Source organism: Rhamphochromis longiceps, linkage group LG9 (genome assembly GCF_057381845.1).
Source record: "Rhamphochromis longiceps isolate RC_006_pf linkage group LG9, R_longiceps_female_GT1.1, whole genome shotgun sequence".
NCBI classification, from domain to species: Eukaryota; Metazoa; Chordata; class Actinopteri; order Cichliformes; family Cichlidae; genus Rhamphochromis; species Rhamphochromis longiceps.
The window spans coordinates 22,845,708-22,864,054 of record NC_140565.1 but is presented as its reverse complement, the minus strand read 5'-3'; the positions used below and the strand labels follow the sequence as shown (position 1 = coordinate 22,864,054).

General features: G+C 42.2%; 1 protein-coding gene across 1 annotated transcript in view; it reads left to right on the top strand.

The window, feature by feature from the left end:
* ptprn2 (protein tyrosine phosphatase receptor type N2) overlaps nucleotides 1-18,347 on the top strand; it is a 165,360-nt gene that overhangs the window by 39,429 nt on the left and 107,584 nt on the right. The window contains exons 4-9 of the mRNA XM_085418892.1: nucleotides 2,709-2,965; nucleotides 7,388-7,841; nucleotides 7,957-8,253; nucleotides 8,515-8,555; nucleotides 9,091-9,515; nucleotides 13,627-13,713. Of these exons, the coding sequence (XP_085275018.1) occupies nucleotides 2,709-2,965; nucleotides 7,388-7,841; nucleotides 7,957-8,253; nucleotides 8,515-8,555; nucleotides 9,091-9,515; nucleotides 13,627-13,713 (1,561 nt within the window). The remainder of the gene's footprint in view (nucleotides 1-2,708; nucleotides 2,966-7,387; nucleotides 7,842-7,956; nucleotides 8,254-8,514; nucleotides 8,556-9,090; nucleotides 9,516-13,626; nucleotides 13,714-18,347) is intronic.

Genomic DNA, 18,347 nt, shown 5'->3' with positions numbered 1-18,347 from the left:
CATACTAGGTCCAGATCAGTTTTTATGCTTTCGAGCGCCACAAGTTAAACATCAGAAAGAATTATGTCAGAATGCAAGACTGGTAACATAAAGTTGATGGAGCATATCAAACTGCAGTAACCTAAAGTTGATTGATTTCGTGACCCTCTGTAGAGCAGCACATAGTCTCATACAGACAAGTCAAATAAGATGATGCACTGTGACAGTTGCATTAGTTCTATTGACAGGAATCATCGGTCAGGGAGACTCAGTGACCATAAACTGACATCGTGTCCCTCCAGCGGTACGGAAACAACAGGTTACTCGTGGTCCTGCTTCGGATCCTGCGCAAACCTGCTTTCCTTGACAAACAAGCAACTAAAACTGCTGTTGTTGTTCACCATGTTCCACTCTGTCTGTTCCTTCACAGCCTAGCTAGATAGCAGCGGGGAGAAAAGATACACTTACAGGCTAATGTGCTGCATGAAAACTGGAGTTGTTATAAGGAAAACACGGGGGATCTACTCAATCATTCAGTGTGACTCTGGCTACTTTCTGCTGCAGGCTTTGACTCAGAGCAAATTATTTGCTCCAGTTTAACTACACGTCTTTGCACTCTTGTACTGTAGATGTTCTATGCACCATATAAACATATATTAGCATTTAACTGGGACGAGAATAGCTAAATCTAGGTGGGGCTGGAGCTTTTACGCTTTCATTAAATTTTATTTATTGAGGTGTGAGAGTACTGAGTTCTGAGTACTAACATGAACCCCACAGCAAATGCAGCAGTATGTTACAAATGGCACTCATACAGCATGTGCATTCATATAACAGAGCCTACATTGATTTAATGCACTTGTCAAATTCAGATTGACACATTTCACATTTCGACTAATTAAACAGAACTTGCTGCTAAGTAATTCAAGCTCTTTTCCATGAATGCCTTTAAATCAGTTAGTGCAAAGAAGTGAAGGAAAGGGAAAAATCTGCATTTCAAAAAAAGAAAAAACACCACATGAAACAACAAGTCATGTAGACAGGATCCCATCTAATAGGCTTTGAATATTTAGGAGCCCCCCACACACTCCCTCTCCCTCTGTCACACAGAAAACAGACAGGAGGCCAACAGAAATATCTTGCTTGTTTGAAAGCTGTTGCACTAATGGCAAGGCGTTAATTAACTGAGGCATTTGCCTGAGACGGGATGCTATCCTTAACAGGCGAAAAGCGGCAGCACTTGATGATGGAACCTGCTCTTTCTCTGGACTTACAGATGAATTTGCATGACATTTAGCTCCTCAGTGCCAGGATAATCAGCGGAGAGGTTGATTGAGAGGAGCCCAACCGTAAAGGCCCCACCACTTTTCTCCCTGACTTTTTTTCTTTTATAAAATGGCTCATTTTGATTCTGTAATTTGTGCCGGCATACTTTTTTCCTCAAGTGGGGCCCATCGCACGCAGACAAAACATTGGTATGTATGGAAATGAACGCATTACCCAGGAGACAGAGGGGATAGAGGTGTCACAGTCGATGAAGCCGGCCTCATCCTGTTGCGGCGCCATTGCGCATTTACCACTTGAACCTATTTAACCGGCTACAGTAAACTGCAGGTGCCATATGGATCCTTTAGGGCTGAAGCCAGGCCCGATCCTCCCATTGCCCGCTGATGATGGCATAAATGATGATCACCACTGTAATATATAGCAAGTATACACCACACTGCGTAAGCCACGGGTAGTTAACTGTCATTGTTGTACGGATGGATGGCTGAGCTGCGTTCCAGAACAGTGACAACATACGCTGCTTTGTGCTCCATTCACTGCTGCCAAGAATGACTAGAGGCATCTGTAGCTACTCTGCATTGCTCAGATCCTCATCTGGTGCTTATGAATATCTATGAGAATATCCAGCGTGTATGGGTGAGAAACCCGGCTAATGAAGACATTCTGCAGTGTTGAAACGCTCATTCCTTCACAGATTTCTACTTCACAGTCTGTTTCCTTATTAAACCCAAGAGCAGCATTGGATTCTTTAGGTAGAAACCTCTTTAGAGTCTGGTAAAAAAAAAGTTAGCTGTGTGGCAGCAATTAATTGATTCTCATTGTAAAACACTCTTACTCTGCAATCGCCATGTCGTCTGTGTGTTCTTGTTTTTAAAATATAATATGGTTGGTGTTTCGTCGCTCTCCGCCAGTGGAATCCTGTGTCTCTTGGCTCATTGGGAACGGGGCCATGTTTTGGGTATCTTTTTTGCTTGGGTAGCTCCATCTGGTCTTGGCACCACTGTGCTTTGCCCCTGCCCAGGAGTTCTGCATCCCAACTATGTGTTGGCAATTAGCAAGGATGTTGGCACGGCGTCAGGCCACTGTGTGACATTCTCCCCGTGCTTGTTGATGGGCTGTGCTGTGCGCGCATATGTGTGTGTGCGTGTCCGTACATGTATGTGCAGACATGTGTCCCTACATGTGTGCACGTGTAGTCATGTCTTCAGTTTAGCTTGTCATAATTTTGGACTTCCTCTGTTCTTTCATCCTTTATCCTTGCTGTTTTGTACCATAATGTTTACTCTGCAATGCTGAGAGAACTACAGTATAACACTTTCTCTGAAGTCTTGTACAGTTGAATAGTTCTCCGTGCTGAACAGCAGAACAGTGTAAGCAACAATATAATAAAACTATCATATTTTAATATTACTTCTTTTTTGTTTTTCTTTTTTTTTCTACAGGTTTGACATGGCAGGATGACATCACTCAGCAGGTCATCTCCAGAGAGCTCTCCAAATTGAAAAACATCCCCCTCCACCATCAAGCCACCCCTCCAAGCCTCCTGACCACCTACAGCAGCTCCAGAGACAGGAAACTGAGGCCTGGACAAGATGAGTTGACTAGAAACCTTCATAAGTACCTGACGGGACTGGGCTTCCTGCCTCGGGCTGAAATAGATGGACAACCTGGAGTCCAACATGAGGTGGCCAATATTCAAGTGAGAATCCAGCACTGAGTAAATGTGTAGGAGCCGCTGGGCATCTAAGTGAAATGAACAGTAACAAACACATAAAAATGACCCAAAAAAGCAGAAGGGCTGAAAAAAGGCTTGTGGTAGGATAATGTTAAAGTTAATTGTAACATTTTGCAGAACCTTACATGACAGGTTGATAACGTATGGTGGGAAAGGCATTTAAGAAGCAACTGGATCTAAATGATTGAAAAATGATGAAGAAGGAAGTAGTGTCAGGACTAAAGGTCAGGTTGTCTGCCATTTAATGTGTTTCAATCTAGTCCTTCAACTTTATGGCAGGGACATACTAAACTGAAATATGCTTTAATGGCTCATGTAAAAGTAGGTGCAACATTAAGGTTAGGATTTAGGAATCCATATCGTCCAAGTAAACATAAAGCGTCACATATTCTTGGCTAAATTATAGAAGGGCCTCTTCCCACTTCTTTTGACAAAGTGTCAGTATTCTCCTTCTGCTGGGGTCGCCCTCTTGTCTTTACTTTGCCTTTGTTTCTTGCTTTCTGTCTTCGCTTCCTCTCCCACTGAGCTGGGAGCCTTTTTATACAAAGATCTTCCATCACCTCTTTACATTATTCAGTCCTTATATTTCGGGTGGAACCCGGGCTTTGTGTGAAATGTGCTCCGCATCCTTCATAGCCGAGCTGCTTCCTGCTGCTGTGTCAGTGCAGCCATAATGCAAAGTTGAAGAGTTCAGGACCTTCCTTATTGATGAAATGAGCTCCTTTGTTGTGTGGTGTGATGGAAAAAGGCAAACATGGTTAGCATGAATGGCAGAGCAGCCCCCATCTTGCTGTGCTAATGCCATTATAACCTCTCAGTACGGCGGGGTTGGAAAGACTGACATTTTCTCTATATACATTTGAAGGACGGAAAATGGCAAGGGAGATGGCTAGTATTAGTGCAAAAGCAACATGGATAATGATGCTGTTCAGTGGAATGGATATACTGTATGCTGAATTGAAGTGTGGGCTCTTATGATTCACACGAGAGGAATTATTTTTCTTCCTCTCTTAGAGCACAATCACACATTTTGGTGCCAATATTAATAACAGCTACAATACCAAATGGTTAAAATGCCTCTAAACATCTTTGTATCATTTTAATGTAAATACATTATTCATCATGTGTCAAATATATACTCATATGACGAACTTTTAAATCAGATGACTCAGTTTTCTCTCTCTCTTTAGATAAGGCATTGCTGCTACCTCTCAGATAGAGGGGTTATATTTTTTAAAGTTTGTTGTGTGCTGTGGAAATGCATGAAATTACTCTTTGAGTGACACTATCTCATCTATGATTTCCATAATGCAATTTCCAAGAGCAGTTGTCTTTGATCTGGATTCCACATTCATATCCTGTTCCGTCTCGTCGAGCTAAGGTTGCTTCTCTTTTTATACTGAAGCCTGTCACAACAATGCTGACCCAGTACAACCCATTTCAATGTTGTCACAAAGAAAAAAATACTAGGTTATACTTATCATATGACTGATATGTCGCAACAAACTCTACAGCCATGCTAGCAGTTTCACAAGCTTGTATTTAAGCATGCTAACAGTGATAGCATAGTGACATGGCTTCAAATCATCATACTCCATACATTAAGGGCTAAAGCTAATAATACTTTTAGCAAGATGAAAAGATTTATAATTCTTTATGTCTAAGCACTATTTTAACTCCCAGTGTGTAGGTTAGCTAGTACGAAGATAATGCTAGTTAAGCTAACACATAACTAGCATTAAAAAGACACTTTTCTAATTACATACAGCCCTACAGAAATATTGCTTAAAGCTTGTTATTATCCATCTTTAACCTTAAAAAGCTACATGGTCTTAGCTTTAGCTTAACTTCGAGAAATATATAACCCTACAGCCGACATTTGGAAGTTATAGTTTGTCTGCTGCAGGTAGGGTTGCCAACCGTCCCTTAAAATACGGAATCGTCCCGTATTTCGAAACAAAAGTACACGTCCCGTATTGAGCTAATAAGGGACGCACTTTGTCCCGTAATATAGTGAGAATCAAAAGTAGTCTATAACTTTTAATGGAATTAACGCTTTGTTTGAAAACATAATTCCCAGCCCCTCTCCTGCTTTGTGACCAATGAGCTGACAGCACACTTATGACAATTCAGATTACCGCTCATCTCATTGGTCGAGGAAAGGTCGCTTACGGAGAAAATACCGGAAGACAACAGATGACCACAACAAGAAGCATGGCCAACAGGGAAACAAACGCCGACACTGCGGTGCAAGTCTCGGACGACAGTACACCTAAAGCTGGGCAAACACTGTGCGATTTTTTCAGTCACGTTATTCAGCTCCTGCTCAAACTGCACGATTGACTCGCAGGGGTTAGAAGTTCGTATGTCACGATGTACTCTCACACTATACCGCCCGATGCTCTGATGCGACCTGAGTGCTCACACTGTGCCTCCATAACATGAAGGTTATAACAGAAAATCTGTCGCTCGCTCTCTCTGTCTCTCACTCACACAGACACACCACCACCATCAACTTTGCTAAATTGCTAATGAAAAACATTGATCAGGCAGCTGTGATTGAGCAGCAATGTAAATCCAACTATTTTCACGGTTGTTGTGGTCGTGATAATTTTGTGATGCCACATCGAAAAGGCTCGGATGAGCTTTCCAAAGTTCTACAAGTTGTGCCTCCATCGCTTGTGTCCAGATCACACGCTGCACTGCCGTGCTGCTCCGTCTTTTACACCAACGTTTACGTGTTTGCGCGCGAGCAGTGTGAGCGGCTGTGGTGAGAACCTCACGAGCGATTGATGATCGGGAGCTGGTCGTGAGGTGTTAATCACTTCTCGTTACCCCACGTATACTACACGATGCACGATGAAGGCCAAAATCGGTCCGATCACTCAAAAATCGGCTCAAAATGGGCCTAAAACCGCACAGTGTAAGCCCAGCATTAGAGCAGCAATGTTTGTTCCCCTCAGACAAAGGGAAGAATGGGAAAAGGAAAACACCTGGCTGGAAAAAGTTAATATGGGCATGTGCAGTGAATATCAGCGCTATGTGGCCAGAAGTGTGATAATATAACTTATTTTGTGTAATAAACATCTGTAAGGATAGATGATTACAACAAATAGATGACTAATACATAAAAGTAATACATAGATGAATAATGATGATGAGTTAAGATGCGTAATCATGGGAACAAGCGGGTTTACAAACAGGAGCAGCTGATTAGCATTAGAAAAGCTGAAATAATATTTCAACTGAAGCCGATTGTACTAAATGCACTAAATGTGCACTGTTACAAGAATGTTTTTCTTTCTATTGTTTTCTATTATTTTATGTTAAGCAGGACAGAGTTCTTTTAAAGAAAGATTTACTTATATTCTCAAAAGTTAAGCATGACAGGCTTCTGTTTAAGAAGGAGACCTGTTTTACTGTGTTAATGTTGTCATTTTGAGCTAAAAATAAATGGCTAAATGATCATTTGTTTCACATGTGTTCATATCACAAAGAATACACATCTACTTAAATCAAATTCAAGTCAAAGGGTTAAAAAAATAATTTCACACACAAAAAAAGAGCTAGAAAATTCACCACACTGGGAAGGGTGAAGACAACTGGGTCGCCCGGCCCTGGCCACGAGGTGTCCCTTGTTTATTTTTCAGGGAGTTGGCAACCCTAGCCACGAGGTGTCCCTTATTTATTTTTCAGGGAGTTGGCAACCCTAGCTGCAGGCTATCCAGTTTTGTCTCCTTAAAGTTTTTCAGTTTGAAAAACTTTTTCAGCTTGTACAATAAATAATTCTGGATAATTTACCCTGTTAGCGCCTCTCAGCACAAGGATGCTTTTAGGTATTTGACACAGCTGACAAAGAGGCACCTTCACATAAGGCGTTAATTATTTTCCCTTCCACTATGGGGTGGCTGTGGCTCAGGAGGTAGACTTTAAGTTTTTTGTTTTTTGAACAAAACTTTTTGCACAAAATGGATGAAGGAATGTTAAGGAATGACAGCTATTTTTACACACAGTCCCACAATTTTAGGCGCTAAAAATTCAGTTGAGAAGCAGTTTCACAGCGAGGAACAGAGGCAAAACTACAAAAATAGTGTCTTTGCCTAACCAATTATAGACCCAATAGTACATATCCATTCATTGTTGCTTGCATGTAGGGTTTGGGTGCAATGTTAATAGCACCCAAACCCTACTCCTAAGCCTAAGCCTACTCTTAGATGGACCAGGGTGGATCTGGTGGATGATATTACTTAGAGGTTAGTTTTCTTCACTCTGTCATAGTTACAACTTACTAACAGGCCGATCCATTATAGGCTAGCTTGGTGAAAATGTGTGACATATTGACAATTGTCTAAATGTGGTATACTGAGTATATTGTGTTGTGTGTAGAAAGAAGACATCAAATCCGATGACCGTTCAGAGCCCAGCCAGCCAAAGCCCAAGCAGGGCTGGAAGGAGACCACAATCTATAGTCTTCAGAAAGGAGCCGGCCAGCCTCCAGTCACCAAAGTCGTTACACAGAGTGGAGAGGGCAGGCATCCCAAGCTCAGTAAAGCTTACTCCAACCAGAACCCAGGAAAGAGCACGCTGCTTTCCAGCCATATGGAACGGCTTCTTTCCGGGGCACCAGGCACTCAGCAGGGCAGTCCAGGTGGCGAGGCGATGTGGCCCAAAGGAAAGCTCCACTACCTCAGCTACGTGCGACCAGCTTTAAACGACCACACAGAGCCACAGACTCGGGTTGCTTTTGGCTCCAAAGCCCAAAAGCCTAATCTAGACCAACTGCTATTCAAGGCTGACTCGAACCGACTCACCGCAAAACAGCCTCTTAGGGCCATGGATGGTACGATCAATTATAGTTGCTTTTTTCTCCTCTACATTTTCAGGAAAATTTAGCATTTTGGTGCTTTTTTTAATGCATTTATAAATGCTCTAGCAACCCTTCTTTTCCTGTCCAGAGCGATTCATCCAGAATCTGGTAAACCAACTGGGGAGGCACAGCATCAACATGGATGCTTTGATGGGCAAAGATTTGGACCAGCTGGCTGAAGTCATCACAGGAGCTCTGCGGGAGGTGGATGTGGAGCGCCCTGCGCTTGAAGCTCAGCCAGGACCAGGAGCCACTGACTCCAGGGGGAACATGGAGGGTAACAGGGAGCCCCAGGCAGCAATGCATTTGAATCAGGACCAGGACCTGAAATCAGATAAAGAGCAGGATCTAAACCAGAAAAACACACTGAGAATGAAACAGCAAGGTCCGTATGTCTACTGGTGAAAGAGAGAATAAAAGCTTGCAGCATTCATGGTAGTGATGAGCATATAAATGTAAGACAGAATAAGACATTGTAAGCTGAAGATGCTTTAGTAAGGCTTTGTTTATGTAATTTCTGTTCAAAGTGCTGCCAGAGGTATTTTTGAGTCTTTCATTTTGAGTCATAACTGTTTTTCCTTGCTAAATACAAAAGAGTACTTCAGTTTTCACACAATCTGCTCACATATATTGTGTTTGTTTCCAGGCCAGAAAATAGACGGCGCAGACAAAGAGCCCGTTGACAAGGTGAATGTAAAATTAATCTGCCCAACCAACAAATTGGTTTCTCAGGGAGTGAGACATGTCCAAACTTGCATTTTATTTTCTTTTGAACACTTTTAAAACGGGGATGATTTGAAAGTTGTGCAGACTACCATTTACTTTGGCATTATTAGAACTTGAAAGCAAATTTGCAGCTGCAGAAACGTAGAAAATTCCTTGATTGTTGTCTGACCCCAGCGTTTTCGCTGGATGGAACGTTTTGAAATCAGAATTATTTTGCACAATGTCACAAAACTCTTGTTTAACAATGGTAAATGAGTAAATCTACTAAGCAGCCTTTAAAATTGGTAAAATAAAAAGATGTTATTAGACCTTGGACTGGCAGTTACACTGAGAAACGCTGGTGAATGCAGAACAAATTCATATCTTTTCAGTTGCTGATAACAGACTTTCTCTTGATTAATTCTCTTTTGTAAGGAGACAAAAGTAATGTGTAGGTAGACCTAAAAGGAAAATGTCTCCACTATTCTAAAGAGAATTCATTCTTGATTCACAACAGCATACCGCCTTCTTCTCCAAGCTGCTGGACTACCTCAACATGGAGCCCTTTGGTAACGCTCCAGAGGTCAACAGTGGGCAACCAGCCCCGCTCCAGAAAATGGTAGGACTGGAGAACGTGCATAGCCGCACAACGCAAGACCAAGTTCCCGTCCCCCACCGCTGGGAGGAGAAGACCATGACAGCACCTGCGAAGGAAGGGTCCACTTTGCGGCTGACCGGTGGGGCAGAGGACCCTGACGTTCAGGTCGATTCTGACATTGACAAGTGGATGCAGAGGATTCAAGGCCCAGAAGGAAGGAAGCAGCTGGAGGAGCCACAGAAGAAGGACATGAAAGTCAAAACCCAGCTGGTCCACGTGGGAGTGAAGGAGTTTTCCAGCAGAGGGAAGGACAGACACTTTGGCTACATCATCACCGGCACAGAGTAAGTATGATTCAAACATATGATGTTTATACATATATAAGAAATTACTACCTCTCATATTTTCCTAAACTTGACAAAAGTTTTTTGGTGAAATGAAATCCAAACTAAACCCTAAGCCTTCTGAAGATCACAGTAATGCTGTTGACCAGAAAAACCTGTTTGTCTAAATTAGGATTTATGGATGAGGGGCTCCATGTTTTACTGAGCCAGATGCCCTGATAAGAGCCACCAGGTCACTGAACACCTTAGATGTGATTATTTAGACAGATAGTTGAGTTTATATTGTTAAAGCAAATGTAATTTCCTTAACAACATGACTGCAGCCTTATCTTATCAACTTCCTATTCATATTATTAGTTGCTCAATTACATATCACTAAATTAAGCTTGCTTGATACAGAGATGCTGCTTGGGAGCCAGATATCACCCTAATGACTAATAACTGAATCTGCTTTTGCAACAAAGTGCACATTTTTAATGTCTTGATGCATGCTCAATCATCCAGGTAAGGAAATCCCAAAAAGTTTCTCCCACTTTTTGGAACAATTTTAATATCTTTCTAAATTTTAGGTTGGAATAGTTGACATCTCTAAAACAAAGAGAACCAAACTAGTGCTGTTTTCTTGAATGGGATGTTAAGTGTAAGACAGGAGCTTTTTAAATCCTGCTGTGATGGACTGCAAATGCTGAGAAAATCTTTTCTGCGTAAGTCATTTAAGCATAAACTAAAGAGAAGTGGGCCAAGAACAAAGCCCAGTGGGATTCCTGTTTTAGATAAATGATCATCATTCACACACACTGATCATGGTTGTGAAACCCACACATGTGGAAAAGTCCATTTGATGCTTCTAAACATAAATAATGATATAAATAATAACAATTAAGATTGTATAGAAAATGAAGGATTCTTATCTAGAAAACTTGTAGGCTGGATGTGACTGATGAAATTTGAGTGCACGGATAACTTTTACTTTACAGTAATATGAAATTCAATAGTTTTTAGTACCACCTTTAGCACTGCTCGCTTTCACCGTGGAGGAATTTTCGCCACTCTTCTTTACAGAGCTTTCTTAATAACCCAGCACAGCAATTCAATCAGGCTGAGGGTTGCAGTTTGGACCATTGTAACACCTTCATTCTTCTCTTTTTTAGCCATTCTGTTGTAGATTTGCTGCTGTGCTTGGGCTGAGGTTTAATTGTGGATCAGATGGCCTCACATTTGACTCAAGAATATTTTGTTATACAAAGTTCATGGTCAACTCACTCACTCAGAGGTGCCCAGCTGCTGTGGCTGCAAAACAAGCCCAAATCAATACCCTTCAGCCACCGGTTGACATCTGATATGCTGTGTTTGGTTTCGTCAAACATGGTGCTGTGTATTACAGTCAAACATTTCCACTGTGGGTCTGTCCAGAGGACATTGTTCCAGAAGATGCAACTTTTCAAACTTAAGCCATGCTGCCATGTTCTTTTTAGATGATTTCTCTTGGTATCCCTTCCAAACAGGCTATACTTGTTCAGTCTTTATTAATTGTTCAGTTTTAATTCTTTTCTTTCTAATGTTAGGGTAAGCACCAGTGCCTCATGCTACTCCACATTACTATATATATAATCTGACTAGCCATAAAAAAACTAGAAGCCTTTATTAGAATTTAAATTAAATTCTAATGCATGATGTGTTTTGTATTTTGTGGTGTTTTTATACCAACCTGGAGACAAATGTCATGGGATGAGACACTGGATGTTGCAGTTTGCATCTCCACAAAAATAAATTGCAGTATAGGATTGAAAACATTGAGCTGTAGTATGTAAAGGGATGACATGATTGTCCCTGACAATGCAGTGCAATGCAGACCCATAAATTTCAGAAATACTTTGTATGTCAGTACAGCCATCATCAATAACATTTGTGTTTAACATCAGCAACAGCACGAGTCCCTGTCTTATTCCTCATTGGGCTCTTATAATTATAACTTTACAGCTGCCTCCATTTACTGGTGATACAGTGACGCACTTCTTTCAAGACAGACTTGTTTAACAGAGCTTGATACTCAGCAAATGTCTTCTTTGTTAGCTTACCTTAAACTGCATGCATCCTCTATCAAAACCACCCACATGTGAACTTCTCTATGCTACAGGATACTGTAGTTAGAAATCCTTTTTGTGTGTTGTACCTGATTAGAAAAGCAGGGCTGATAGATCCCTCAGTGTGTAGGTATTACTGTGTTGTATTACAGCTTTAATGATGATACTTTGTCAGCAAAGGCAGCCAAGTTCTCTCTCCTTCTCTCTTACCTCTCAAGCTCAGCAAAGATAAGTTCCTATCGACTCTGTCTTCGCCCCTGGCCCTTTCTCAAATCCCTTTATAGCGTTATCAAGTCCAGTGTCAGAGGGTTGTCCTTCACCTGTTCAACACACGTACTCTCATAAAGGTCCACTGGGTACAGTCTTTGTCACCTTATTGCCACACAAATAGGAGTAGCAGATTAAGACGTCAACACACAATTTAGTAGGCGAGTGTGTGCCAGGGGAAAGAAACAGGTCACCTTCTGAGTGAAATGTCTGCCCCTCCTCCTTCTTGTCTATCCTCAGCCCACCTAGTGCATGCCTATAGTTGGCCTGTACAGGTGTCTGTGCTTTTGCTGCAGACCTCATGATTGCACAGTTGTTATCCCCGGCTTCTTTGCACCCTGCAGTGACGCTACGCAAACCTGCTTATCTGACAGCTCCTGACATTGTGGCGGTGGTAGTGGGGGGTTTGGGGAATAGCAAGAGGATGGGATGGTGAATGTGGAGGGGGAAATGGAAAGGTATGGATAGAAGAGAAGGAGACAGAGAGAAACCCAAGGGGAAAAGTGCTAGCATCAACAACCAAGTCACTCCTGTTGCTAGAATTACCACAGAGGGATGCAGACGTGTCTGGAATTGCTTGGTTGAATCTTTAACTTTCAAAACCCCTCGAAAAGTGTAGGGAAAAAAAAAAGAAAGAACCTCCCACTCTCTCAAAGGTGGAGTAAATCAGCCGCTCATGCACGGCACACTGTTCTGCTGAAGAAAAGCTTCTGTAATGTGGTGTCAAATGCAGGCTAAACAAAATATGTCAGCATAATTCTGACTAGAGTATGTCCAAAGGAAAAAAAAATTTTTTTTTTAAACTTCAAGATGATGCCGAGTATCTTAAAAAAAACACAAAAAAACACATAAGTGATATTGCACTCAATATCCAGTGCAGCATGAAATTGTTTCCCAGTTTATTTCACATTTCTCCGCAATGAGGTGGTAACAAAATTTGAACGATGTCTCATTATGATCCATGACTTTTTTTTTTTGGTCCTGCATGTCACCTTGCAGTTACTCGGCAGTCTCGGTGATTCCAGGTTAAGCTGTCAACAATAAAGTGGCTTTCTGAGTGGGTCTGTGTGGATGCCCTCCTCATTTCTTCATACGACGCGCTGGCCAGCAGATTGCCTTTGTTTGGTCTATTTCCTTGCCGATTTACTCTCCCAGTGAGAGAGCAGCCGTGGACTGAGCTGAGATGAGGCATGGCTTTATCAGACCACCATTACACTTCACCTCCATTCCATTTGCACCTTATTATTCTCATCTCACCGTGAGGGCGCGTGCGTGCCCGGCTGTTTGTGTTCTCTGTGTTATCGTGTTTTACTTTTGAGTGTGCGTGCGCGTCGGTGAGAGAACGCCAATGTAGGCGAAGAAGAAGAAGAAAGATGAGAGAAGGAAAGGGAGAGAAAGGAGCGTCCATATGATACAGCCATTACACCTCATGCAGGTTCCATTTGCACCTTATTGTTTGTCTCATTGCTGGAAAAAAGCAGGTGATTTACCAAGCCTGAAGAGGCAGCTGATCCCTTTTCCCTCGGCACGGTGCTTTGTGTGTTTGTTTGTGTTTGTATGTGTCTGCAAATGCGTGCAGCACATCCATTCAGACGACCGTAGCATTCGCTTGTGTGCAATGACCCAATTGTGGGTATGAATTGTGACAGTATCTCCCTAAAAAAAATTACATTTTAATGGCTAAACGGTTGTATGTTGTATGGGTGTGAACCTAAAAATTTGACGCCTCTCCGTGTATGTGTGTGTGTGTTTACCCCCAGCTCCCTCACCACTGACCAGGGCACGGACCTGATGGAGCATCTGACCCAGAGATTGAGCCTCCATGTTGCAGACCTCACCCAGCTCTCGTATGTACAGACACAAAAAACATCCCACATTGTTGCAAATAATGATTTACCGTGCCGTTTACAAACCATACATCGAACAGAGGATAATTGGCCTCATTTGAAATGTTTTGTTTTGTGCCTTTGAGGATGAGGAAGCCGAATGAAGGTTGTCCAGTTGCTCTGAGCATTGTGAAAATGCTCTGCTACACTGCCACAAACTGTAGGCGTTTGTTGTTTTTTTGACCTTTCGGAGTGTTTGACTTCTCGCGGGGAGCAAAATCAGGCCTAATTACCTCCAGACACATACTGATGTCTCCATTGTATTCAAAACACTGCCTAGCCGCTATTGTCACTGTGCGCCTTGTCAAAAAAAAGAGAGCAGTCAAGCCATCAAACGATTTTTCGTTAGAAGCAAAGAGAGGAAGCGAACGAAAGGGAAGCAAGCAGTGAATAGAGAGCTGGAAAACGAGAAAGTAGTCAGCAGGAGGCGGTTAATATATTAATGAGCAGGCGAACTGTCCTTGAACCCAGGCTGTTTTGTGCTTGTACCATGGTTCTGCTGTACACTTGGTGTCAGACCATGTAGGAGGCAGAGGAGACATGTTCGCCGAAGATCTGACAAGCCTTTCAAGACACTCCTGCAGGAGGAGTAAAATCTGGGTGGTTCAGTAACACTCGCAGCATATGAACACCAAAGCCGGTGCAGTGCAGCGTGAGGCTGCACTGAAACTGTAGATACAGAGTATTCGGGCTCAGATAATAGTTCCTGAGAGGGTGAAACTATCAGAGCGTTCTGTATCTACTGTTAAGCATCGAAAATGCGCACAGGGGCCTTAAAATAAATGTAGCCAAGGAGGCGTTCTGATCTCGATCTTTAAATCCAACCTTTGGGTTTAGGAGGACGAGGAGGACGTAGCATAGTGCCGGCGCTGATTTCGTTCATTTTGTTATTATACCTGTCATTTCATATCACTCAGAATCAACTCCTGACACTCAAACCCAATTAGAGGGTATTATTGCTGTGGGCTATTATTCGTTTAGAAAGGGGTGAAAGACCTGAGTGAAAGTTGACTACAGGATAGTACAGCACAGGTACCTGCATTTAAAGTGCTACTTAAGGTGCAATTATTATGCTTTTCTTTATTTCCTGTCATATCTATACCATTACAATAGGAAGTAATCACATTACATGTAGCCACATGCTTTCAGGCTGGTCTAAACACCCAATTTTACACAGTTCTACCTTCATCTTGTCACAGAGATGATTAATAATGCTTAATATGGTTATCTCTGGCAGTGAGCGCAGACGTACCTGCTGGTCAGATCTTTGGTTTGTGAGGGGCAGCCAATAAGAAGAAGTGAGAGGAGCCAAAACAGTTTGTTTCAAACACTCACTAAGCTGACTGCACCAATTAAGGCTCAGTATAAAAATGAATACACATGATTATAAACTGTGATTCATGCACAGCTACTCTAGTAGAGTCCAGGAATAGAAATATGGAGTTGAATATGAGCACCACAAAATGTAGTATGAATTAGGATTACACTGAGTTTAATCTGTTTACAGAATTTAAAGAAGTATACAATATTTACAATATATAATGTTTACAAAAGTTCAACTTACAAAGGGAATAAAAACCTTCTTTGATTAATTTGAAGACAAACTATCAGATTGGTTGCTGTGGTTTGATTTAAACGTAACGTAACAACAGGCATAGACATGAGTTCATAAAACTCAAGTTTTCACTATATTTGAACAAGCAGTGAATTTTTTCTTACGTCACAATAGTGAAGTGGGGGTGGGGGGTTCATACAAAGATGTACAAATGACGATGTGTCCTCTTCTTTGGAGTCATAATGATAACACAGAGAAATAATACACGTGTTTTTAGAATCAGTGGGAATAAACCACACATACCTTTGTCCCCAGTGTCCTTTGAAAATCAATATCCCCACGAATGTTGCCACAGATGCTTGAAAAACCATCATCATTGTTTTTTACACTATAAAACTTACCCAGCAGTATTTCTCTGCATGTACGTGAGTTCATTGCAACTAATAACTAATTCATAATATTCATAAAAGAGAATTAAATGTTATATGGTTCAGCATTTCTGTGAGTGTACAGTGTCAATGGTGCCTGCTCATTATAGTCATTTAGCCAGTGTGAAAACCACACAGTTGCTTGAAATAAAGCTTTCCGAAACACATCACGTCATTCTGATATGGAAGAAAGAATACAGCAAATTTCCTCTTTGTCTGACTTGTTCATCTGCGTCCTTTTTTTCCTTTTTACAAAGTAATGAAAGCGCATTCATGTAGAAATAGCCGAGGCGAAGGACATGATGCAAGCTTATTGTGCCTTGTGCTGTGCGGCCTCGACAGGTGAGTGTTTGAAAGCCTCTGTCTGAATATGAGTCGGCTGGAGTACAAGAGCTGGGTCGGAGCACGCCGCCCTGCTTCGGGGGGTCTCTCTTTCACACTCGTTCTCATGAGCTCTGATGGTAAGAGAGGAGGAGGAGAGATACTCAAATACGACAACAGGCAGGCAGAAAAGACTTTCAGACAGAGAGTATGAGAAGAGGAGGCCTGGGCGCCGTTAAGATTTTGAGATGCCGAACACAATTATGTTTGAGCTTGTTCCTACGATAATCAGCATAAAATATTCCCCTTTTGAAAGAGACTTGAAATAGCTGGATGATGATGGGCAGGGGATGAAATGTTCCTTTTTCAGATGACGTAAGGGTTTTACTCTCTAGAAACACTAGGGGGAGTGGGACACACACTCACTGGTCCATCCTCACACACAGTCTGTGCAAGAACACACACACACAAACACATCCTGCCAATATCCCGCCAAGCGCTCTGCACGTACATACTCCTCGTGTCCCACCAGCAGAGCTAATATGAAGTCCAAGCTCACACATCCGATAACACAGGAGGCAGTGCGAAGTCCTCTAGATAACTTATCTATCTTAACTTCATCTCCCAACTGTGGCAGTCTCCCCCCGCCTCCCAGTATATTTAAATAGGGTTTGTGCGGTTTGAAAAAAAAAGGGAAAAAGAAATCATGTCAGTTCAATTTGAGATGCATTGAGATCTCAGGCAGAACAGCCTCGGCCAAGGAGGACGAAGGCAGGGGTAAAGATTGTGGAAACATTGACATTTACGAGAGCAAACAGAGGCCAGGTGAAGGCGTTAGAGAAGGACATATTTCCTTCAGACCTCTGTGTGTGTGTGTGTGTGTGTGTGTGTGTGTGTGTGTGTGTGTGTGTGTGTGTGTGTGTGTGTGTGTGTGTGTGTGTGTGTGCCTGATCACAAATGCATCATTGCACGGCTGGGTCCGTCTGTCTGGCGGTATTTGCCCGTGTTATTGCTCCTGGCCGAGTGAGCGTTGCTGCCTCTGTACCAGGCTGACTGATGGTGAGTGGGTCTGGGTCACAGCACTCTGGCAGTCTGATGAATCTCGCTCTCTGTTGTACAGTCTGGCAGGAAGTACACTAGAAATGTACGTGCACTTTCCTGGACATAACAATTCCGACATGATGATGTACTGAAATGCCAAAAATGGGACCCCCACACGCTCTCTTTTCAGTGTTACTTATTGTCGTCTGTCAGTAAATTATGGACAAAACATCTATACATGTGCTGTTATCTAAGTCCTATACACTAAACACATTTTATCTCCTTAATTTTAGCTCTTTCAGACTCATTGGACTTCTTTAAAGCTGTCTCCACTCTCTTCACTTACTTAGAGAGTAAGATAAGCATTGCCAACTGGTTAGCTTAACTCCGCTTAGCATAAAAACTGGGGAGAAGAAAAGTACAGCCACATACAGCTCATACAGTCTGAATGCAACTAAATAAGTCTATGGTTTTATCACTTTTACTATACACTCAGCAATCACTTTATTAAGAACTTAATACCTCCATTAAGTTCAACATTCAACTGTTCTTTAGCACAGATAGCTAAACAGCCAATCTCATGGCAGCAACTCAACGGATGTAAACATGTATACGTGGCCAAGACAACATACGGAAGTCTGAACTAAGCATCAGAATGGGGAAGACGGGTGATTTAGGTGAGTTGAATGTGTCATGGTCTGAGTATTTCAGAAACTGCTGAGATTTCCCAACAGAACCATCTCTAGAGGTTTCGGAGAATAGTCCTAAAATGAGGCACACCAACCACTACGTTGTTGATGTCAGAGCTCAGAGAGGAATGGCTTTTAGCTGATAGGAGGCAACACCAACGCAAATTAAAACTCATTACAATCAAGGTATGCAGAAGAGCATCCCTGAATGCACAAGATGTAGCAGAATTAGCAGTAGAAGTAGCAGAAGACCACCCCTGGTGTCCCTCTTGTTAGCTAAAAACAGGAAACTGAGGGCACAGTCAACAGAGGATCACCAATATTGGACAACAGGAGACTGGAGAAACGTTGCCTAATCTGATGAGTCTTAATTTTTGCCATGACATTCGGATAGGGTATGATCACAATATGGGATAAACAACATGAAAGCGTGCTTCCACCCTGCCTTGTACCAAACATTCAAGTTTCTGGTGGTGGTGTAATGGTGTAGGGGATATTTTCTTGGCACACTTTCAGCACCTTATTACTAACTGAGCATTGTTTAAACACCACAGCCTACCT